The sequence below is a fragment of the Penicillium odoratum genome, assembly GCF_028828045.1.
Source record: "Penicillium odoratum strain IBT 22623 chromosome Unknown utg000006l_segment0_segment0, whole genome shotgun sequence".
Taxonomy (NCBI): domain Eukaryota; kingdom Fungi; phylum Ascomycota; class Eurotiomycetes; order Eurotiales; family Aspergillaceae; genus Penicillium; species Penicillium odoratum.
In genome coordinates, this window is record NW_026643148.1 from 1766620 (window position 1) to 1789139 (window position 22520).

The 22520-nt window shown below is 47.1% G+C and overlaps 10 protein-coding genes across 10 annotated transcripts; 5 read left to right on the plus strand and 5 right to left on the minus strand.

Moving 5' to 3' along the window:
- Positions 1 to 1050: 1050 nt before the first annotated feature.
- On the plus strand, positions 1051 to 2856 carry N7520_009108 (GMC family oxidoreductase; the record flags this gene model as incomplete). The annotated part of the gene is made up of 1 exon (XM_057143042.1): positions 1051 to 2856. The coding sequence occupies one exon, from the start codon at positions 1051 to 1053 to the stop codon at positions 2854 to 2856; it is 1806 nt and encodes a 601-aa protein (XP_056992330.1).
- A 1688-nt stretch (positions 2857 to 4544) lies between these two features.
- N7520_009109 (NAD(P)/FAD-dependent oxidoreductase) lies at positions 4545 to 5813 on the plus strand (the record flags this gene model as incomplete). The annotated part of the gene is made up of 1 exon (XM_057143043.1): positions 4545 to 5813. The coding sequence occupies one exon, from the start codon at positions 4545 to 4547 to the stop codon at positions 5811 to 5813; it is 1269 nt and encodes a 422-aa protein (XP_056992331.1).
- A 295-nt stretch (positions 5814 to 6108) lies between these two features.
- On the minus strand, positions 6109 to 6609 carry N7520_009110 (Heat-labile enterotoxin A chain; the record flags this gene model as incomplete). The annotated part of the gene is made up of 1 exon (XM_057143044.1): positions 6109 to 6609. One exon carries the CDS (start codon positions 6607 to 6609, stop codon positions 6109 to 6111), a length of 501 nt encoding a protein of 166 aa, XP_056992332.1.
- An 891-nt stretch (positions 6610 to 7500) lies between these two features.
- Positions 7501 to 7908, plus strand: N7520_009111 (uncharacterized protein; the record flags this gene model as incomplete). The annotated part of the gene is made up of 1 exon (XM_057143045.1): positions 7501 to 7908. The coding sequence occupies one exon, from the start codon at positions 7501 to 7503 to the stop codon at positions 7906 to 7908; it is 408 nt and encodes a 135-aa protein (XP_056992333.1).
- Positions 7909 to 8140: 232 nt separating this feature from the next.
- On the minus strand, positions 8141 to 8809 carry N7520_009112 (zinc finger MYND domain-containing protein; the record flags this gene model as incomplete). The annotated part of the gene is made up of 1 exon (XM_057143046.1): positions 8141 to 8809. One exon carries the CDS (start codon positions 8807 to 8809, stop codon positions 8141 to 8143), a length of 669 nt encoding a protein of 222 aa, XP_056992334.1.
- An 875-nt stretch (positions 8810 to 9684) lies between these two features.
- On the minus strand, positions 9685 to 11828 carry N7520_009113 (acyclic terpene utilization AtuA family protein; the record flags this gene model as incomplete). The annotated part of the gene is made up of 6 exons (XM_057143047.1): positions 9685 to 10238; positions 10294 to 10433; positions 10497 to 10700; positions 10766 to 11406; positions 11465 to 11718; positions 11771 to 11828. 6 exons carry the CDS (start codon positions 11826 to 11828, stop codon positions 9685 to 9687), a joined length of 1851 nt encoding a protein of 616 aa, XP_056992335.1.
- A 477-nt stretch (positions 11829 to 12305) lies between these two features.
- On the plus strand, positions 12306 to 14101 carry N7520_009114 (CoA-transferase family III; the record flags this gene model as incomplete). Its single annotated transcript, XM_057143048.1, has 2 exons — positions 12306 to 13250; positions 13316 to 14101. 2 exons carry the CDS (start codon positions 12306 to 12308, stop codon positions 14099 to 14101), a joined length of 1731 nt encoding a protein of 576 aa, XP_056992336.1.
- Positions 14102 to 14207: 106 nt separating this feature from the next.
- Positions 14208 to 16601, minus strand: N7520_009115 (Zn(II)2Cys6 transcription factor; the record flags this gene model as incomplete). The annotated part of the gene is made up of 5 exons (XM_057143049.1): positions 14208 to 14691; positions 14750 to 15956; positions 16019 to 16314; positions 16376 to 16503; positions 16554 to 16601. The coding sequence occupies 5 exons, from the start codon at positions 16599 to 16601 to the stop codon at positions 14208 to 14210; spliced, it is 2163 nt and encodes a 720-aa protein (XP_056992337.1).
- Positions 16602 to 17027: 426 nt separating this feature from the next.
- On the plus strand, positions 17028 to 17705 carry N7520_009116 (uncharacterized protein; the record flags this gene model as incomplete). Its single annotated transcript, XM_057143050.1, has 2 exons — positions 17028 to 17039; positions 17385 to 17705. 2 exons carry the CDS (start codon positions 17028 to 17030, stop codon positions 17703 to 17705), a joined length of 333 nt encoding a protein of 110 aa, XP_056992338.1.
- Positions 17706 to 18287: 582 nt separating this feature from the next.
- On the minus strand, positions 18288 to 21294 carry N7520_009117 (uncharacterized protein; the record flags this gene model as incomplete). Its single annotated transcript, XM_057143051.1, has 5 exons — positions 18288 to 18633; positions 18692 to 19198; positions 19247 to 20244; positions 20307 to 20998; positions 21069 to 21294. 5 exons carry the CDS (start codon positions 21292 to 21294, stop codon positions 18288 to 18290), a joined length of 2769 nt encoding a protein of 922 aa, XP_056992339.1.
- Positions 21295 to 22520: the final 1226 nt, after the last annotated feature.

Consider the following 22520-nt stretch of genomic DNA (forward strand, 5'->3'; position numbering starts at 1 on the left):
GAGCCAGATTGAAATAGGAGTTTGACCTTGGCAAGAGTAGATTCCCAAGACAATTTCTGTGAACTAAGTTTGATGTACTTTCTTGCAAATGCTACCATAGTCATGGATCATGATCTCGGATTCTCCTCTCAAGATATTCGGTGAACAGATTGAGCTCTAGAAGGTCGAATTCTGAATTCGTTTCGTTACCTGATAGAGAGGGATCTATCTTTAAGACCTTCTTAGAAAGCTGGGTTTGGCAATTGGTTTCAGCTCTTGGCTTTCTCCAGCAGTTCCCTCCAGCAATGTGTTGAAGACAATCAATGGTGAAGATGCGGCATGAAAATCACGCTGTGTGTGTGTGTGTGTGTGTGTGTGTGTGTGTGTGTGTGTGTGTGTGTGTGTGATTCATTCCTATCAATACGACTCTGATCACCGATCCATGAAACATAGCAACAAAGAACATGGTGCCAAAAGCTGCTTCATTAGCGGCATGCTAGTGGGTCAAATTCCGCCACTAGACCTCAGCCACGATCTACGCGGCAAATCTATGTATCATTATATCATTACACTGTATCAAAGTTCCAATAAAACCCGTGATTTCACCACAACCAAGGACGAGGAATGTGGTGAATATATGAAAAAAGCAACCTGGGACATTATATCCTGAAATGATCCATATCTACATAACAAAACTCTCTGTACGATCTTGTCTGAAGGCAAACAGTGTACTCTTGAAGTTGTATGCACATTATACCCGTATTGTATACCGGTGAACTTGTAAACCTGATATCAGGTCGATCCTGCTCTCGGCGTCAAGGTCATCTTATATTAGGCCAATGAGTTACGATTCTGTCTATCTTGTCTATCAGGCGCCGATCATCCATTTTCAGGATCACATTACCCACTTTATGCAGCCAACGATTTCAGAATCACGTCCCTCAAATCAGTTTTCAACAAAAATCTGCAGGGCCGGATACCTGTATAAAATGTCTCTCTGCCGCAGAGTATCAGATACAAGACAAAGCGAATATTTTCATCAATTCAATTACTCAAATTATTCGTCATACAATGAAGTCTACTCTTGTGAGCCTCGCCATTTCTGTTTATGTGGCTGTGGCCCAGTCCTACACCCATTTTGAGCAGTTTGACGTGCAGTCTCACCTGATCACAGATCCTCATAAAGTCGCCAACAAGACCTACGACTACATTATCGCTGGTGGTGGTCTCGCAGGTCTGACAGTCGCTGCTGAGCTCACCGAGAACCCCAACATCACCGTTCTTGTCGTCGAGCGCGGTTTCTTGGAGTCTAACAATGGCGCCATCATTGAAAACCTCAACACGTATGGCGACATCTTTCTGACCTCTGCCGACGCGAACTACGGTACCGTATCCCAGGACATCAACAACCGCAGCTTGGCTATCAAGTCTGGCAAAGGCCTCGGGGGTTCCACTTTGGTCAACGGTGGCTCCTGGACCCGTCCTGACAAGGTCCAGATTGACTCTTGGGAGAAAGTGTTTGGCAATGAAGGCTGGAACTGGGACGGCATGCTAAAGTACATGAACAAGGCTGAACATGCTCGATTTCCCACTGCCGCTCAACTCGCTGCCGGTCACTCCTTCAACGCCTCCTGTCATGGTTTCAACGGCACTATACCCTCCGGCCCGCGTGATGATGGATCCAACTACACACCCATCGTTCGTGCTCTCATCAACACAACGGCTGCAATGGGTATCACTACCCAACAAGACTTTCTTTGTGGCCACCCCCGTGGTGTTTCCATGATCTATAACAACCTGCATGAAGACCAGACTCGCGCTGATGCCGCACGTCAGTGGCTCCTCCCGAATTATAGGCGTAGCAACCTGCAGATCCTGACCGGCCAGATGGTCGGCAAGGTTCTGTTTGATCAGTCAGGGCTTAAGGCCACGGGTGTTAACTTTGGCACCAATAAGGCTGTGAACTTTGAAGCCTACGCCAAACACGAAGTTCTCCTTGCTGCTGGCTCTTCCGTCTCTCCCCTCATCCTAGAGTACTCTGGTATAGGTCTGAAGTCTGTCCTCGATGCAGCTGGTATCAAGCAGCGTATCGAACTGCCGGTCGGTCTTAACATGCAAGACCAAACCACCACCACTGTCCACTCCCGCGCCAGCGTCAAAGGCCAGGGTCAGGCTGTCTACTTCGCCAATTTCACTGAAGTATTCGGTGACTACACCCCCCAAGCCGCGGAACTGCTGAACACCAAACTCGACCAATGGGCCGAGGAAACTGTTGCCCACGGTGGCTTTAACAATGCGACCGCTCTAAAGATCCAATACGAGAACTACCGGGACTGGCTCCTGAATGAAGACGTCGCTTTCGCCGAGCTCTTCATGGATACCCTGGGTAACATCAACTTCGATATCTGGGACCTGATACCCTTCACTCGCGGTTCCGTTCACGTCCTCAGCAGCGACCCTTACCTGATGCAGTATGCCAATGACCCGAAGTACTTCCTCAATGAGCTCGACGTACTCGGCCAGGCTTACGCTACTAAGCTTGCCCGTGAACTTTCTTCCTCCGGTGCCATGAAGGAGTACTACGCAGGAGAGAATATCCCTGGTGACAAGCTAGACTACAGCGCCACTGCCGAAGAATGGATCCCCTATATCAAGGAGAATTTCCGTCCAAACCACCACGCCATCGGTACTTGCTCCATGATGTCCCGTGAGATGGGTGGAGTTGTTGATGCTACTGCCAAGGTATATGGCACCAAGGGCCTCCGTGTCATTGATGGTTCTATTCCCCCTATTCAGGTCTCTGCTCACGTCATGAATGTATTCTACGGTATGGCGTTGAAGATCTCTGAGAATATCTTGGCTGACTACTCTTTGTAAATGGCCTTGGCATCTCCATGGTCATGAAATCCGTAATAGTTGGAGAGCTACCCGCGCTGAGTCAAATCTCTGTGCTGAGACGCATCGTCGCGAGTGTTGACCAACCACCAAAGGCTTGATGTACCTATTATACCGGCAACCATTATACATCTCATAGAGTTTAAAATGAGCCTCAACCCGAGCTAGAGCCCTTTGTTGAATATATATTCTTGACCTGCGTCCGTAGGCTTGATGTTGTAGCCATGCATAATCGCATTCGAGCCGTGCCCAATGGCATCGTTGGTAGGGTTCAACTGAAGAGAAGAGGAGAGAAGAAGGAAAAGGGGACAGTTTGGAAATCCGTTTTCCCATTCGTGATTTGGGTGTAATTAGAGCATGAGATAGCCCCTTGCTGCAAGTAACTATAAGGTGGATCGCAGATAGTCAGCATCCATTTATTGAGTACCGGGGCACATGATCGCTCACAGAGCTGACTTCTGCCTGACTCCTGAGTAAGCTGTGTAAGGTCAGTATTTTCAGGGGGTTTCATGTATTCTACTATTAGTAAGGTTGACGCACACCGCATTATGATTAAAGTATTGGTTGAGTATATGACAAGCCAACGAAAAGAGTGAACTTTATCATAAAGCATCTAGCCAATGAAGGGGAGAAGAGAGGGAATAGTTAAAAGTACGAAGTAAAAAAGATGCCCCATTGTCGCTCGCCTTCCTTCGATTAATGAAATACGAGCAATATTCACTCTTTGATAAGATTTTCCTTCCGTACCAGGCAAGGATAGCGATGAAGAAGGTATAGTCTCAGCGATGAATAAAGGTCCTAAATCGTGTTAGATTCCCACCTACAGTACTACAGTACTCCGTTTATATCGTGGATAAAAGTGGAAATCAGTCGTTGGAGCGTATAAACCCCATTGACGCTGGAAGCTGCCAAGAGGCGAAAGCTGATGGAGAAAAGAGGAGAGGAAGCGCCCCATGACGATATGCTGCTAAACCTAAACAAGACGAGAGCTGCCCAGGGTCATGTGCGGTTAGCGTGGTCCCGGGCGTACGGAAGTACCCGTTGTAAGCTCCCTTAAGGTATACAATACTTCAATTGAGCTCGCATAATTTTACTGGTGATGGAAATTCAAAAATTGTACCCACAAAGCAAAATTCCCTTCTTTTCAGAGAAGATTACCATAATCTGCTGTGACTGAAGTAGGTGCATGGATGCCTGATATTGCTGTCTGAGTGGGTGGAGTGGGTGGAGCCGTGGAAACGTGAAGATAGTATGTCGCCCGATTAGTGCTAATGCAGTTCGATGCACGCCCTTTGGTTGAATCCCCTCTAACTGTATCCGTATCCTTTAATTTATCGTACTTCCTCCCTCTATCTTAATGTTTTGCTTATAGGACAAGTTTCTTGTCATTGAAGATCATACCCTAGTCAGAATGGTCACGGGCCTCAGGAACTGATGGTGTTTTGAAAGCACTATTTTCGATCACGGCTAGAGTCGGATATTCAAACAATAACAGTTAACCGCCACGAGCCAGCTGGCCCTAATGGACCCATTCCATACGAACTCCGCTCGTTTGGACCAGCCGCCAAGGTGAGGTAACCCGATATCGGCCTAATTGCGTTTTGAATGGGTTTAAAACATCCCCAGCTTGTTAATTTGGTTCATATATCAATTTGCGTACCACTCACAAAATGTTGTCAACCGTGAGAGTCCCTGATTTGAATGATTCTATTTCCTCCCGCAGGAGCTTTATCGTCGGAGGTGGTATAGTTGGCGCTTCACTCGCCTATTTTCTTTCAAAAGAAGACAAAGACCTTGAGATTGTTCTCGTCGACAAATGTCTTGACAAGCTCCTCGGATCCACCGGTCATGCTCCCGGCTTTGTGGGCCAGCTCAATGAGTCGCCCATCTTGACTAGCCTTGCTAAAGATACTGTCTCGGCGTACCTCAAAGTCCCTGGTGGTTTCAATGTCGTGGGAGGACTGGAGCTATCGTCAACACCTGACGGCGTCGAGACACTGCATCGCCGATGTGACCTAGCACGATCTAATGGGTTGCCCGCCGAAATGATCACACCAGAATTTGCTGCCTCCTTGGCTCCCGATTTTATTGACCCCCAAAGTGTCAAGGCTGGTCTACTCTTTTCATCAGATGGAACAGCAAATGCCCAAGATATCACCCATTACTACATCAAAGAAGCTCGGGCGAGAGGTGTCAATTTTCTCGAAGCCACAGTGACGGGCCTTGTATCTACAGGCGATCAACTGACTGCCCTACAATCTTCACACGGGGACATCCAACTGAACGGCAGCATGGTTGTACTCGCGACAGGCGTTTGGACTTCGAGTCTGATAAATGATGTAGTCCAAATTCCGGTGCCTATTATCCCGGTCGCTCATCCATATACCTTCAGTGTCCCTCGATCTCCCCGATCCGGTCCAAAATATCCATTCGTCCGCTGGCTAGATCATCACGTTTATGCCCGAGATCACGGTGACCGCGACGGTTTAGGCAGCTACGATCACCCACCAATTCAGGTGAACCCAACTGACATGGCAATCGGCGCTTGGCCTTCCCACTTTGAACAAGTTCTGTCCGAAGCTACAACTCAGTTGAAGAATGGCCAGAATTTCCTGCTTGATGGACCCAGCGCAGACCTGGAGGAGAAGCGTCCTTTCAATGGTATCTTCGCAGTAACTCCGGATAATCTTCCGCTTGCGGGACCGGTACCTGGCATATCTAACATGTGGCTTTGTGCTGCAATTTGGGTTACAACTGCTGCTGGTACGGCCCAACTGATATCGAGACGCATTTTCCAGGGAGCTGAGCAGATGAGCCCTCAAGATGAGGTTTTGCTAAAGGCTCTAAGTCCCAGTCGTTTCCAGGGGCTCGACGCAAGTGTGCTTGCAACTCAGGCATTGCAGCGTTATAATGACATTTATAACAGAGAGTTGGAATAGGGCTCTTGTTAAACGTGGCTGGATAGAAACTAGGTAGAACAGATCAATATTATTTATAAGATGCCGATTGTGTCAATTGAGAATATCGAGAAAGGTAGATTTGCATCTTGTTTCTATTGTAAAGATTGTCTGGTTATCCTGCTGCTCCACTTTACATATAATTTGGCACGTCAAGCCATTCTCGTCATGCCCCGGGCCTGTTCAGAACTTATACAAGTCCGAAGATCTCCTTTCTCAGTCTATTGAGTCGCCTTATTTCACCGTATATATTTCATCCCCTTCGTTGTCCAGTACATCATTCCACGAAGACATCTTCGGCGAGAAATTCAATTGCTCGCTTAGTCGGCATTTTGAGGGTCTTCCACTCCCCGTCCTTCTTCTTCTGAACCTTGGTGACTGCGGTCCAAGGGATCAAGTGTTCGACCGAAGATTCCTTTTCGTCGGCATGTCCATACGTTTTGCCTGCTTCCTTGTACGCTTCTGCTACATCATAGATCTTTTCGGTGATTTTGGTGGAGTCAAGGGTGTAAAGGTAGCCATTTCCAGCATGGTTCTCGGAGACAGAGATATCGGTTGAGACAGAGATGAATGGGTCCCTGGAAGGGTGCTTCAACGTTCCTTCCACGTGCTCAAACAAGGTGCCCTCTGGGTTGTTGAAGCCCTTGGCCTTAAATCCTCCGGCCTCCTTGATTGTCTTTGGACTGCGTGAATCGCCTCGGTAGTAGGTGGTGGCTATAGCACTGCTCATCAACGATGCGAGAAGGCCGAGGAAGACGAAGAAGGAAGAGGTATGCATTTTGAAATGACAATTCAGAGGTGGTGATTTTTGGCTATAAATAAGATTTGAGAGTGTTTGGGTTGTTGATTGTGGATATCTGAGATCTGAGAATCCAAGAGAACAGGAATAAGAGCTTCTTATACCATTTCATACTGCCTTGAACTGGTTTATCGGTTGCTTTGTGAACCAATTTGGAACGATCATATTCTACAAGCAACCTAACAAGCATAAGATCAAAAATAGAAATTACCGAAGGGAGAATGTTACAGAAAGGCAAAAAGTGAATGGCAATGTCTCATCCTTCAACACATGTATTGTCGTTATAGTAGACTTTCATTGGCGCCGCCCCATTGGCCTGCCCCAGCTCGCCCAAAAACCCCTGACAGAATGGGGTCCAGGGACAGCCTGCAGGGTGCTCACCTCATCTAGGGCCCACTCTACGGTTGGGTCCAGAGATGTGCTCCGCCCCCAATCCCCATCCTTGCCCCATAGAAAGCTAGGTTCAGGCTAGGCTACAAAAGGAAAAGACCCTGTTGTAGTATAGCTATCCTAGCAGAGCTTACTGTAGTAGGAATGATGAGCTAACTAGTTACTGAATAAGGTTAGTCTCCGCCCCGATTAATATCACGCCATGACTACTACTCAAGCAAAATTGAGGCTAATTCCCAACACATGACACCATGGGTATTTGGGAGTCAAACACAAAACATAAATGATTGCCGTTTGACCTCAACTACTATACTTGTACGAATGATCAAACCAAAGCACGAACAATAATTTTCATACTGCTGCCTCATCCCTTACCTTAATTATTTTCAAAACGCCCTTGTTCCTACAGCACCCAAGGTAGTTATGAACAATAACGCTCAGCCGTTTTCATGCTTACGTGCAACAGATCACATACACACCATGCAGGAGCCTGCAACAGCACTATGGGGACTGGTTATCAGCGACGCCGACTTCGCAAAGCTCAAAGCCGGTTTCGAACCTCAGGATCAAGATGACAAATGGCGCGTATCAGTCAAAGATCAGAGCCAGGATGACAACATCTCCATTCATATTTCTCGGACGGCGACGAACAGGGAATTCTACGTGCTTTTTGTGAAGCCAAATGACGGTGGGAGCAGCAGTGGTGCGGAGATCGAGTCGATCACCTGGGAACAGGACAAAGGTGGAATTCGTATCTCGGAGGAGCAGGCCAAGAAAGAAGTGGTTATCGTAACTAGATGCATTCTAGAGTGCGATTTGAATTCGCTTCCAGACTATGATGTTGCCGAGATGTGGAATCATCCTGCTGCTCAGATAGGCGCTAACTGAGCGAGTTCTATCTTTCTCTTTCAGTTCCTGACTGTTGTATGTTTTTATTTTTTTGTATTATTTCTTCATCGGCCTGATTTTCTTACATTTTGTAGTCCAAGCCGTCAGCAACATGTGGATTTAAAAGCTGAAATTCTTATATCGGTAGCAAGTTTTGTGAGTTTTAGATACATTGTAGTAGCATCGGGCAATTTTAGCCAACTGAGACCAAGTATCACACCTTTCTGACTTTTTAAGCTGCAGGGGCCTTGCACTTGACCTTATGCTCGCTCCAATCCGCCTTTTGACAAGCCTTCGAACAATAAGAGACACTCGTGCACCTTGCACAACGCATCAAAGGTGTATCCAACGACGGAGTAAATCCACAAACACGACAGACCTTGTTGACATTTCCAGCAAATTGATCCTCTGGAATGCCCATCGTAGCGGCCGCAAGATCATTATAGAAACGACGCCAGCACGCATCAGCAGTCGTAATCTCTTCCGGATCGGCAACATACACAGCACACAATTCGGGTCGAACACCGACGATCTGAAGTCTGACGGAAAGGGCGTCGGCGAGCTTCTGGTCACGTACGCTCCAGCTCCACGGGGCATAGGCTGTCTTTTTGTCCGCCATGGGAATGGAAATTGAATCGTTATCGAAGCGTGTGACGAAAGACTCAAGTAGTAGAGGGACGATGACAGTTGCCTGTTCCTCATAAGTGAGGGGAATGATGCGGGTGCGACCCTCGCAATGAGTGTGACCATTGAATGGATTGGCTAGAAATATTGCGTTTCCAGCAACTAAGGGAATTGACCTCACTGAGATGTGGTAGTGATTAGGAAGGTCATTTATGTCGAATTCAGGCCGGCGGAGGCCATTGAAGACCTTCACTCGAGAGGCTGTGACGCTCGACATGATTTGAATGAATTGAGTTGTAACCGAACAGATCTGACAGAGATTTTATTTTGTTTTCTCCGTCTTGAAGGCGTTATGAAAATTCGATACTAGAAATTGTGAAACCGCGTTCGCGGTTGATGGTTCTTGAAGTCGATTATTTTGCAGTGTTGTCACGTGATATTTCCGGATTGACGTCGTCTTACAAAATAGGCCTAGAAAGTAAAGCAAGCAAAGGAATAATGGAAAATTCGAACGAAATTTGATGTTCCTTAATTATGAGAGATGAAGAGTGAAGTGGAAGTAAAATGGAAGAAGGCTAAATAACGGTAGAACAACAATCATTTGTCAATGACCTTCCTTACTAAGCACTTGATGGAAATCATGTCGTTTGAGGGTCACATGACTATCTAACGTATTTCATGGTCAATGGCCGCACACGGTCGTATGCCGCTACCCATAACATTTGATAAACCTGATAAATCACAACTCATTATCTCGACAATAGTGGTCCGTGGAAGCTTTTTCATGAATTTTGTTTCTTTTTATGTGATATCTAGTCCCTTTTGGGCGTTTTGGGGATTTTCATGACTTGGTGCTGGAATATATATTCAAGGTTACATAATGGGTCGGAGAATTAAGATTCGATAGGATTCCAACCTGAAGAAAGATGATGCAAAAAAGGACACAACTGGAAGACGTAGTGGATGTAGCTCACCAGATATTCATAATTTTGATTTTTTTTTTGAAAATCTAACGGATAAGGAACTTTCCAGTTGAGATTTGGTTATTGATTTTCACAGGTGAGCTTGACAGAGGAAAAGAGGACATACTAGTCAAGAGGCAGTAACAACATAGTTGATACCTATTGAGCTCGCGAGAAAGAAAGAATTACCTTAAAGGATCTCCAAAGGAACACTGACGACTTTATCACGAATGTAGTCTGCAAAACCCTTTCCAAACCCATCTAAACGACTTGAGCTACTCACACCACGCCCCAAGATCCCGTAGATCACAAAGTGTACAGCATGGATAAGAGGAAACTCCACACGCTCGATGAAGAAACTATCTTTCCAGTCCTTGGAAATGAGTTCACGCATACGATCTCTAGTCATGTAAGACTGAAGCCAAGGCCAATGAGCTGGATTTGTAGCGAAGAAGCCCACATTGAGGTTTCCACCCTTGTCTCCAGATCTAGCGAGAGCGATGTCTCCCAGCCTGATCTCTTTTTGTGGGCCTTTGAAGACCCATGGAGACTTGGCATCGTAGTTATCCCGAATACCAAGCTCTTCGTAGCGGGGTGGATGGCCTGTCTCATAGGAGCGAATTGTATCGGACCCACCGACGAAATTGATTTTCTCCGAAATATCAGACTGCTTGATCAGTGCGGGGTAGTAGGCCAGGAAGGGTAGTGGGAGGGCAGTGCGGAGGTCCATGGAGAGATGGTATCCTGTTCAAAGGTACTTTAATGGCCGCTCCAGATGCAATAGGGAATCGCGACTTACCAGAAAAGTGCTTCAGGGAAATATTTCCCATAGCCTTTACAACTGCAAGTACGGCTTTTTCATTTAGAGAAGCAACAAAAATTCGCAGATAGGTTGTGCTCTCCAGCTGAAAAGCTGGGTTCGGAGAAGGTGTACCCACTCTGTAATGATGATGATTAGCACACATTCTCGATCTGCTAGGAAAGTATCACGTCTTTTCTTACCTCTGGAATTCAAGTGTTTCTAGCTCATTTTTGGCTTCATCTGGCAGGAAATTACGGATTTGCTTTTCAAGAAGATCCCATTTCTCAGAGGTGGCATAACCGGTCGCGTTCATGAGAATCTGGGCTTCATAGCCACCTTGGTAGAATACAGCAAATTTCGTGGTCGATGGGGGTGGGCTACCACGAATTCCGGAGACGTGGACTCTAGAGGGATACGATTAGCCAATATTGTTCGAATCTGAGGATCCTGTGCTATGGGGCTCACATACCGGTCTTTTCCTACATTTATCACTCGTACGTCGGCAATGTGAGCACTGACATCGCTGTTGAGGTACGTTGTTCCCTGCAACTCATACAAGAACTGAGAACGAACAGTATCCACATTGACCATTCCTTGTGTACCAGGATGCTTCGTGATGGTGCAAGTGCCATCCGTGGCAATCTCTGCAATGGGGAAACCTGGAGATACCAGGTTGTCTGAAGGGTATTTGTCAAAGCCGGCAAAATTACCCCCGGTCACGTATGCAGAACATTCAATGAGATGTCCTGCAATCAAAGAGCCTGCGAGTTTGTCATAGTCTGTTTCGGCCCAGTCGTGCCAGAACCAAGCTGCTGCAATAACGGGGCTGGCATCTGACACTCGGCCACATATAATGATATCCGCCCCTCGCCGCAGACCGTCAACAATTCCACGGGCTCCAAGATAAGCATGCGCGGATACCATAGGAACCGGCTTCCCATCCTTCGTGTTCAGGAATGCATATGTGAGATCTGGTGGGACTACGGAGGGGTTGCCTGAGTCAAGATGGGCCAGTCCTTCTTTGGTTGTAGGCATATCTGGGCCAACAACAGGGTACAAATCATCTCCCGAGAGGAATGCGACTTGTAGATTGAGGTTTCTCTCAGAGACCTGGTAGATGGAAACGTTACTTCCCTGTTGTGGTTCTTCAATTTCTGAATGAGCTTACCAGAGCCTTTGTTCTTAGTGCTAGAGCTCTAGGATCCAGAGCACCGCCGTTAATGACGACACGAATGCGTTTCTCAGCAATAACATCGATCGTCTGCCGTAGACCTTCCCAGGCAGTCTCTTCATATCCGGGATGCTTTCCATCCCTCCACGCCAAAGCATTATTGGCCAGGTTTACTTCTGCGAGGTAGTCACCGGTTATGAAGTCGATGTCTCCCAGGGTGGCCTGACGGTACATCTCGTATGCAGGATCGCCTGTAATAAGACTAATGTTAGCAAGGAATGCGATAAAAATTTTGTCACTCACCATGATATCCAGAGCAGTTGGCCACTCTCACAGGGCGTTTTTCCACATGAATCGACATTCTATAGAGATATGTTTCGATATTGGTGCTTGTAAAATATAATATGAAGATGAATGGTAATGAGTCGGGATCACGTAGTTTGTTTCCGAGTTCTTCGTCGGTTGTGATTTGAAAATTAGCGTCATGCTGGGGGGGAAAGATGTTATAAACAAGAGCACCTTTCGATCCATGGTATAATGTGGGGTAATAAGCGCTTCGGGCATGACGGCAAGCAAGCCTCGTGGCGTTATGTGGATTGCGGAGTAAAAATCCCGTGGGCCGTGGCCCACGGGCCGAGCACCCTACGGGGCCGCGGAAAACAATAGAAACTGGATTTATTGCGAATAGTGCCGGGAAGGGGTTGCCGGGAATGGCAATAATAAATGGAGACATGCGTGCCAGGGTGTAATGGTGGATCTGTGACATTTAGCAGGCTCAGTTTCCTTTCCCCCCTCATATCCCCGTTGTACACACCACTGGCAGACCAAACTATCCACCATGCACACCACTCACGCAACGATATCCGGCACCGATGTTTATGGTCCAGGTACTTTTATCGACAAGAAAGTCCTTCCTGTTCCTGAAGATGCCCGCCGGGTATTCGAATTCCTAGCTTCCAGCACACCCGGCTTCACACAGGACAAGGCAGCATGGGATACTGTGAAGTTCGAAGGACGGCCCGAGCCCATGATCCCAGGACCCATCAAGTCCCCTGTAGTAGCCGCAGCACTGCATGCTATGGCGGGCCTGGTGGCAAATGAGCTATTGGAGCTTCGAGATGGTACGAAAGTGGTTGACAACAAAGTGACGGTCGACACAGACCATGCGGGAATCTGGCTTGGATCCGTATTCACCACTTATATCAACGGCTCAGATACTTCCGCGCTGGCACGCTCTGGAAAATTGAACTCTCTGTTTTCTACAGATATGGAGAAGGGATTCGGCAAAGGAATTGCGGGCCGCACCACAGCGATCTATAAAACCAAAGACCCGAAAGTCTGGTATCAGCTGCACGGCTCTCTTGACGCTAAGAAGACCCTCGAGACCATGGGAATTGATCCCAATGTTTCCTTCGACACCGCACAGGGCTACTATGATTACATTCAGAGTCATGTAATCCAGTGGAGCCCCGATGAGCTGGAAATGCATAACGTGCGTCATGGTCTGTGCGGCAGCATTTGCTATTCACCGGCCGGGTGGAGAAAGACTGGATTTGGGAAACGGTTGGCGGAACATCCATTGGTGAACGTCACCGAGCAAACCTATGCGAAGCCTACTCCTCAAGTTCCGCTGTCTAAAGGCCTATCTGATCGCCGGCCACTTGCCGGAATCAAGGTGTTGGAAATGGTGCGAATCATTGCTGGTCCACAACTAGGCGTTACTTTGGCTTCATACGGAGCCGATGTTATTCGGGTTAACTGCAGTCGACTGGCTGATCTGAATGTATGTTGAAACACCCATGTCCGGCGCGATGATGACCTGACTGATGCTAACAATGTTGAGTGCAGGTATTGCAACTTACACTAAATGCCGGAAAGCGCACCATTGATCTCGATATCACAAAGCCTGAGGATATGACACGTCTACAGGAACTGGTCGCAGATACCGACATCTTTGTCCAAGGATTCCGCTGGGGCTCACTCGGTCGAAGGGGTCTGGGACTCCATGACCTTTTGAAGGTGGCAGCTGATAGAAACAAGGGAATCATTTATGTTGATGAGAATTGCTACGGACCGGATGGCCCCTTCGCTGAGCGTCCTGGCTGGCAGCAAATTGGAGATGCTGCATCAGGAAGCTCATATGTCATGGGCCGATCTCAAGGCCTTGAAGAGGGAAAGAGTGTTCTGCCACCTCTTCCTGTGTCGGATATGCTCACTGGTATTATCGGCGCGCTGGGAGCAATGATTGCAGTCCGAGACCGTGCGGTAAAAGGTGGCTCGTACCATATAACAACATCACTTGTAGCTGCGGATACCATCTCGCTTGAGAAGGAGGTCGGGTTGTACCCGCCTGAAGTCGTCCAGGATACAACTGAAAATTTCGGCTTTCCTGCAATTACACCAGACCAGTTTGTTTCGGAGGTCCTAATCGGGGTGATCGATGGTTGGAAGAGGGGACTTCCAGGGTATCTGGATGAGAACTCGAACCTTATGCAGACATTTGAAGATGGTTATTGGGGACACCAGACCATTCTGAAACCTGTCGCGAGGCTTGGAATTGATGAAACGACACCGCGATGGACTTCGGCACCGGTACCCAACTGTCATCATGAACGGGGAATCGATTGGGCTTGAATGTATATGTGTCAATATATGATTTAATGTATCTTAAGTCAGATTTTGATGTCGAAAAAAATTCGTCTGTGAGGTACTGAGCAGCTTCATGACTGCAAATCCAACCCTAGATGAAATCTTCCGGTCTACCTTCGTTCATATTCAGTGATGGAATTAATCCAGAATATGTGTCCTGCCAACTCCAAAACGGAGGAATGGACCATTGTGGGTTCATCAAGTCGACGACGGGCTCACTTTGTGGATCAATAGTTTGATGGAGCAAAGTATCTCCGGTGAGATCAACGGATCCTCCGTGCAAGACAGACTCAGAATTACTGACGCAAGAGTCCCCATCAGTCCTTGATGCAGATGGTTGAGCTATATCAGGGCGTGTTTGGCGAATGGCTCGTCTAGCGGATTTTTCCACATCAGAGCAGGCACCAAGAATGAAGTCAAAATATGTACTTGGCTCCTCGGAAGAAATATCTGTGAGGAAGGTGACTGCCTCACGGACCATTTGAAGATCACTGTGGACTAATTCGTGTGATGGATTCGACGCAACTTCCGAAGCCAATGCCACAGAAGCCGTGGCAAAAAAGTAAAGAACATGCCTTTATTAACAAACAATGAGTTGTGACTTTTGCCAAGGAAGTTTGACGTATGACTTACCATTTGTAATTAGACCCAAGAGAACGTACATATGGGAGCAAAGCCACTGCGGAGCGTGCCGAGGCAAGAGATCGGTGGCGAATACCGGCAGCGTCGATATCCGCATCCTGGTTGTGATCTTGGAATGAATTGTCCCCAGGAGACGGGGGTTTTGGTAATTGTCGAAGATTTGCACAGCAACAATGGTAGGCAAGATGCATCCGAAGGAGATGCTGTAGAAAGTAGTTCGGCTCGGAAATAAACGTTGGCCGTGGTCGAAGATCTTCAGGGATAGAATCTCTCCATTTGACAAGCGCGGCTTCGCAATCCATTGCTGACTTTATCGTTCTTCCTCGGGACTGTTGAGTTGTTGTAAGGATTTGAAAATGACGATAAACACGTCTTTGAAGGAGTGCCAATTGAGCATGAAGACGCAAGAAGTTTATTTCAGTGCCCGCAATGCAGATTATACCTCCTCGATCTGGAGGTACGGAAGCTGGTAAGGGGATGTTGTGATCCTCCATATCCTGGACAGGTGGGCGACCAACACGTAAGGAGATATCTGCATCAAGAATGAATGCGATCCAATATGTTCTTCGCCTTTGTTCAATTTCGGACGGATCTAGATCGGTTGATGTGTTCCTATGCAGCCCAATAGAATGAGATAGACGCATCGCGGCCGCAGAAAACATAAACAAGGCTTGAGCATTTGGTGTACCCTGGAAATATAGTGCCAACCCCAGCAGGGCCTGGACAGCAGATAAATCTGCATTTCGCAAAAATAGATCAATGACAACGTTGAGCGCATTTTTGATATGTGCTAGAGACATCTTCCATGGATAGCTCTCATCGGATGAAGTCTGTGCCCTTTCCCTGTACGAGAAGCCGAGAACCACATTTAGCAATGCCCACGAAGAAGGATTGTCATCTGGGTTCCAGGAGAACTGTCTTTCCACCAATCTCAAGAAAGATTTCTCGTTGACAAGTGGAATGGCTTGATTAAATGTGGTAAGAAATTCGTTGACCAGAGCTAATGTAGCTTCCTTGGGTGGTAAATTTTGAGTCCTCCGTTGCTCAAAAGGATCTTGAAGCACCCTCGGAATCCAGTTTGTCAACGGCCATCGCTTCGCACTGCGCTGAGCCGCTGTTTCTCCGGCCACCTTGGATGCACTCGCGCCATTTCGACCAACGGTTTCGGAGTATGGCGCACTAAATCCAGAAGAGGCCCCTATTTAAATTAATGTCAGATCGTGAGAAGGATTCATGATCCAATGCGATGGGTATACCGACCGTAGAAACGCATTTTCCCATCTTCTGACTGCAGAACGTAAGAGGGTTGATCAAAATCTTTATCGCTGGCCAAAGAGGTGTATTCATCTGGTAAGGGACCACTTTCTTCCCCCGGGGAATTATTTGCTACATTTTGCGGTCGGGGAGATCCGGGAGCTTGGCTAGTGATAGCTGAAGCGTGGCCAGATGAAACTTGATGTTCAAGGCTCCGATCAGCGGGTTCTCCAGATGGACCTCTCCGTTTCAATTCGTTCTCCATACGTCTGAGCTTTTGTTCTAGCCCCTCAACATAAGCCCTGCACGAGGATAGTTAGAGGTAAGTCCGGTTCGGCTGGGAGGCAAGCAAGGTTGACAAACCTGCTGGGATTTTTAGATTCTTTCGAAACATCCTGGAATGCACAAGTAAGACCGAAAGTGTGGCACGTCGAGCAAACAGGGCGTCTGCCATCGCACTTGACCTTTTTACGCCGACACGTAGTGCATGCCTAGATAAGAATTAGTCGATTGGCTTCAGGGTATGATGATTTACACAAACCTTGGCACATCGTATCTTCTCAACACGCGAAGGTTGAGACTGGTTCATTTTGGCCCTGATGTTTTACCGTCGACGTCAGTCGCGACTCGCGATTGTCCAATTGGTGAGGACTTGGGGTGTAGCATTAAAAGGTAGTGTGGAAAGGCATTATAGAAGATCAATAAAGCGCAGGGCACTGGCCTGGAAAGAAGATTAACAGGAAGGTGAGAGAATTGACAGCTACAAAATTCCGAAGGTCTCTCTCTGCACTACAGAGTACTTCAGAGTCCATAGAGATATCATTTTAGCCGGTTTATGCCGTGGTAAAATGGTTAGGTAATCTTGGGGGCGGTATGGATCGGATCATCAATCCTAACTAGTCCCGATTTGGACGACAACAAACCCAAGCGGAACCTACTAGTACTCAGTCAGGCCCCAACCTGTTTGACCCCCTTAAATAACAATGTATGAAACATCTAGCAGTCTTTAATTTCAATGGTAATATTCGTAAGTTTTCAACGCACGTATCCCTTTGTATTGTAGTAAACTAAGCCAACTAAAAGTCAATTAAAGTACATACGGCCACAGGGTGTGGAGAACAGGGCTTCCCGTCCGCTTAGCCGTACTTAAGCCCATTATAGTACACAGTCAATTCTCAATGCGCCCTGAGCTCTAAGCTGGCGTCGGATTTGATCTTTGGGTGAGTGTGGGTGATATGGGCAAGAAAATTGGAGACTGGGGTAATAGAGTTGTGAAAGGGGTAAGAGTGGGTGAGAACGGAGCAAGGATTCTTACCCAGATCACCCCGTTTTTACCTAATTTCCCTTTTTCGCCTGACTCTGTGCCATCAAGAGAAGATCAGAGAAGACCTGGCTCACGTATTTCCCGATTTTGCCTCGGAGATCGATATCTTCTCTCTCCCGTCAACATCTCGATATCGTGATCTGGCGCTTGGAGTCGAATCCTTCGCTCGGTATCGGTGTGTACTCTCTGACATGGCTTGTTGTGGCACTTGAGAAGGACATGGAGATGCCCCGTATTGTGGCGTCGCGGAGTCATAAAAAAGGCATTGAGGTCACCACGAATGCTATCCCTCAATACTCCAGCGGGCGCATCGGTATCGCGAGCGCCATGACCAAGACCAAGGGCTCCCCTAGAAGAATTTTGCCGTAACATATGGGAGGAAGGATCGCATCGAGGTTTCGCAGGGAGCGCGCCTTCTTTCCCTGAATCATTCATTGTATGGGCAAGACAGACGGAGCTGGGAAGGGCAGATTGTTTGACAAGAAAAGATACGAGATAGCAAGACATATAAGCTCCCGATGATTGGGGGTGGGTTTGCTCGGGAGGACAGAAGGAGAGTAGTATCGTGCCATGGGCAATGACTGTGCATATAATGGGTATTGTGGAGGAGATCAGGCGTCAGGGAGGGACCATCTATCCAGGGGAGTAATAATATCCTATCCTGTCGAGCCGCAAAGGGTTTGGCGACGCTGGGAGTTTCCTCGGTAATCCAATAAAAAAGGGGAAACTCATAGATGGCGCAAGCACTTGAGTGGATTGACATCTGACTGGTCCACCATCCATGGACTCTGCTATACTTAAAAATTTCATCTAGAAGGTACAGCACAGGCAGCAGAATAAAGCGTGAAAAAGAAGCCGTAGAGACCCAAAAAGAAGGATATATTATAGTTCATATAAGAAATATAGTTCATGGACTGAAAAAATGGTAAGTAGAGCGAAGCCCTGGATGGTTCACGACGCATTGACTGTGCTCTTCGGATCGGACGTCAATCTCACTGTGATACAGGATTTGGGGTCGGATTTCTCTGGCGGCTTTTTTCCATCCACTTGGTATAGCAGCCTCACAACGTTATAGAAGTCTTGTTGAGTCTTGCTGGTGCGTAAAGAGTTATCACTCATTCGTATGTTTCCCTCTGCGTCAACCAGGAAGCTCGTAGCGAAGAGTCGAAGCCCTTCCGGGAATTTGCAGACTGTCGGAAACCAAAACACTTTCGAATCGGAGTCCGCATAGGGGGATTGGGATTTAAAAGATATACCGTAGGTTTCAACATCACTATTCTTCATCACCACCAATGATCTATGATGTTTTGTTTTGATGAGCATGCAATCAATGAACTCCCAAGGGATAGACTTACGCAGCTTGTGTATCTTTTGGCGTGTTCTCAGCACGGGATACCCCCATCCCGACCATACCGAAATGAAATAGCCTCGCATCAACCCAAATTAGACGTCCGAAAACATCATAAGTGAAGATATTCTTGTCTACCTCCAAACCACCCCAGGGTGCGCTAATATCGTACTCGGCTGAGTTGTTTGCGAGATAGATATGTCCATCCTTCCCCGATAGGAGAGTTGCAGTTTGGCCAGCATCCTGGATCAGGCGGAAGCCGTTTGTCTTTGGAAGCTTCCGAAGCTTATCCTTATCCTGCTCCTTATTTTTTTCAGAAAAGTGCTCGTCTGCATAGATTACGGGCTGAGGTGGAGCAAGTTGAAGAGTCTTATTGGAGGCGAGATTCTGTTCACCTCCAAGAGACTCTGTGACCTTTTTCAGGACCTCGTCGGTCGCATCGCTCGAGGCGTCTGGGTCTGTGTTTTTCAAAAAATCGGTGTCTTCAACCTGAGAAGAGTTCCATCCCTGGGTACTAGTATAGATATTAGTCTAGTTCAAGACCATGACTTACAATACTCACGAAATGCAGCCAATGCCGGTCTCATAGAAGGTGAATCCCAAGCTCTTAAACTCGTACTCCCATATTCCAAGGGCCGAGGAGTATATGCGATTTTTGGCGCCGGCGCGAAGTTCTATGCCCTTGTCACATGCATGCTTTTCGCCGTATGAGTATCCTGCAGTTAGGTAGAGAGAAGGTGCGGTGTAAACCCCAATCGCCTTCTTCCATGTACCAGAAAGGACATCAAGAGCAAGTTCAATCCCCACTGGTAAAGCGAGGTCCGCAGTAGCAACGACATTTCCTTTTTGGAACTCAAAGATTGGCTGGAAAGATGGATTAAACCCGGAAGCCTTGTTGTTTTCACTTTGAATATCTAGAACGACTTCTCCCGGTGCGATAGAGAACCTTCCCCCGGCTATGAATTCAGCATGTGAATCAACATAGATACTGGCGGCGGCAGTCACAGATAGTTGGGGCCCAATGGTGATGATCTTGGGGATCGTGAGAGGAGAAAAGGGCACAGCAAACAGCTGCTTCTCCAATACCGTCTTGAGTCCCCCTTTGTTTGCATTATCCTTGAATGCTTTGGCATCAGTCGTGATATTGAATATCGCATCAAACAAGAAAGGGTCATGGTTGTTCAAAGATACTCGTGCCCTGTAGACACCTTTCGTGATGCTGAATGACAAGGCTCCTTCAAAGCTGAAATTCCCCTTGGCTCCGCAGCTGTTGCATACCACCCTCGCTGCGGCTCCCGCTTTAGAAAGAACGAAATTGTCCAGAACCATCGTTAGATCGGGGGCACTTCCTATGAATTTTCCGCCAAATGAACCAAAGTCAAGTGGAAGCTGGCCACCACCAGTTGTGTGATCAAACTGAATATCCGCATGGTATTCCTCTTCGAAAGGAACACCAAATACCACCATAACTATTTTCGCTGCGATAACTGCAACCTTGATTATAAGTTTGGCAGCCTCTTCAACTGTTGCTGCTATCTTTTCAATCGCGCTCACAACGGTCTGTCGAGAGCTTTATTAGCGTCATTCGAAACCCCTGTGGTCCCTATCTGATCAAGACTCACGTTTATCACCCATTTAATACCTTCAACAATCCAGGAGAATAGACCTCGTTTCACGAGATCGTTATATTTTTCATCAGAGAGGTAATCAAGGCCGATTTCGTACTCATCCGGGATATCTATGTTGATAGAACTCGCATTGGTTCCGAAAAAGTCCAAGACTGCCGTGGCATTCTTGGTGATATCAACAGTTTCCCGAGGAAACGTTTCGTTCCAGCCCTTGAGGTAGTCAACCGTTCCATTGAAACTATGGGGAATACCTCGATACTGATATATCTTTGTGTCTGCCCTCGAGGCTTTGACATGCCCCTTAACTGGCTGTCGCTTGTTGATATGGGGACTCCGATATGTTCCCCAACTCAGGTCTCCATCATGAATTTCCTGTTCGTCCGAGAGCGCAGTAGCCACTCTTGTACAATTGCCACGGAAGGTAGGGCGGGATGCAACAAAGATGGAACGGTATTCTCCTGTAAGGTGGCCACATCCGTTATGGTACGTGATGAGATTGAATGACGTGGCATTGTATTCTTTCCATGCATTCTCCACGGTATGCATCGCCTCGGGGTTGCGGAAACAGATATCAATGTGTTGGTTGCCACATTTGACATCTTTGATGTGGCTAGAATGCTCCAAAACCACCGTGGGTCGCGAAAAAGTTGCATACAACCGACCATGCTTTGCACCATGTAGAGGAGCTGAAGGTGTTCAAGTCTGTCAGTAGCGCTCTCAAGGCGGTGGTAAGTAGGGTTGAGATTCTGTACTAACGTCTGTGGCCTTCCTGGCTGTAATACAATTCTTTGGAAGCCTCCGGGACCAAATGCCTGTGGTCGTTGGGGTCATGCTCGGGGTGTAGAGCAGGATACATATGAACACCATTACGGGCAAAAGATGGGGGAACTTGGAGCATCCCCTCGTGGGCTTTGTGCCTACCGCTAAAGGCAGATGTAAGACCCATCAAGGCCAAAAAGGCCATATATTGGAATGCCTTCATTGTTGAGGGGTTTCCAATGCCAACCCTCAACGAATAATTAATTACTGAATATATAGGTCGATAAAATATTCATCTGCTACAGGCCGTCCGTCTCATATTTATATGCAACTGTCCTAGCGTTATGTGGGATCTTGAGCCATAGAAACTCGATGATTTTCATAAAATTGTTGACATCATGAACGCAGTCATTGATCACTAACATGTAGATCAGTTGTTGTATCAAGGAAGTGATGAGAACTAGTACAAAAAAGCAAAAGCAATAAATGGCGAGAGCGCCATGTATATGACTGGCGAATTTCAATGGTTGAGTGTCAGCTTGATAGGAATATCATATGCTGCATTGTTTTCAACACCATTTCAAGCTCATATTCCTGATCTAGGTGACGCAAAGGGATGATCTTTATATCCGACGACTCAGTTTGTGGAACATCGTCAAGACTTGATGATCTACCCTTGTAACATACCCCTGACACCTGCGGCCTCGGTGCCCTATCAAGGGCGTGCAATAGAGCCGATAGCCACATACACCTTTAAATAAAATTCCAGTCAACATTATATCGTCCCATGTAGACGTGAAAAAAAATTTAGTCCCTGCAGGAACCGAACGATCTGCACCCCTACTGTCGTTAGTGTCGAGCGGTGTAACATCACATTGTGGCCCGAATCCTTAGGCATCCTTACGAGACTCATCCCCATCTCTGATGAATTGTTTTGCTTAAGCCAGGGACGACATTTTAAAGCCAGTAAGACTGTCACCAGTTGATTTTGGGTGGTATCCTTCAGGGCCATACTGCTCAGCATTTCCTTATGTCCTCAAAAGGGATATATTTCACTGGATTGCCTGTTTGGAGGGATGCGTAGGCTCAATAGAGTCTATCTATTCTACGGTAAGTGGGAGCGATGTCCCTTCTATGGACTGACAAAATCAGGCTCGAAGCGGCCGCGGTGACGAATACAGGCCACCATTAATTTCAAGGCCCTTGTCCCAGGTTTCTTGCAAATATACTTGAGATACTGCACATGTAGTACGTACACGTTTGTATGGTTTGACTTTTAACATGTTTCCACAGGTTTCAAATGCTGGGTGAAGTGCGAATCAAGTTGATGATAATAATTGAACCAGTTGCTGCGCTATATCTCATCTCCCTCCCCCCGATTTATTCTTTTCTTCCATTCCTTTGCTTCACACCAGAAATTGATTCCGAAAGCTCAGCTACCCATAAATC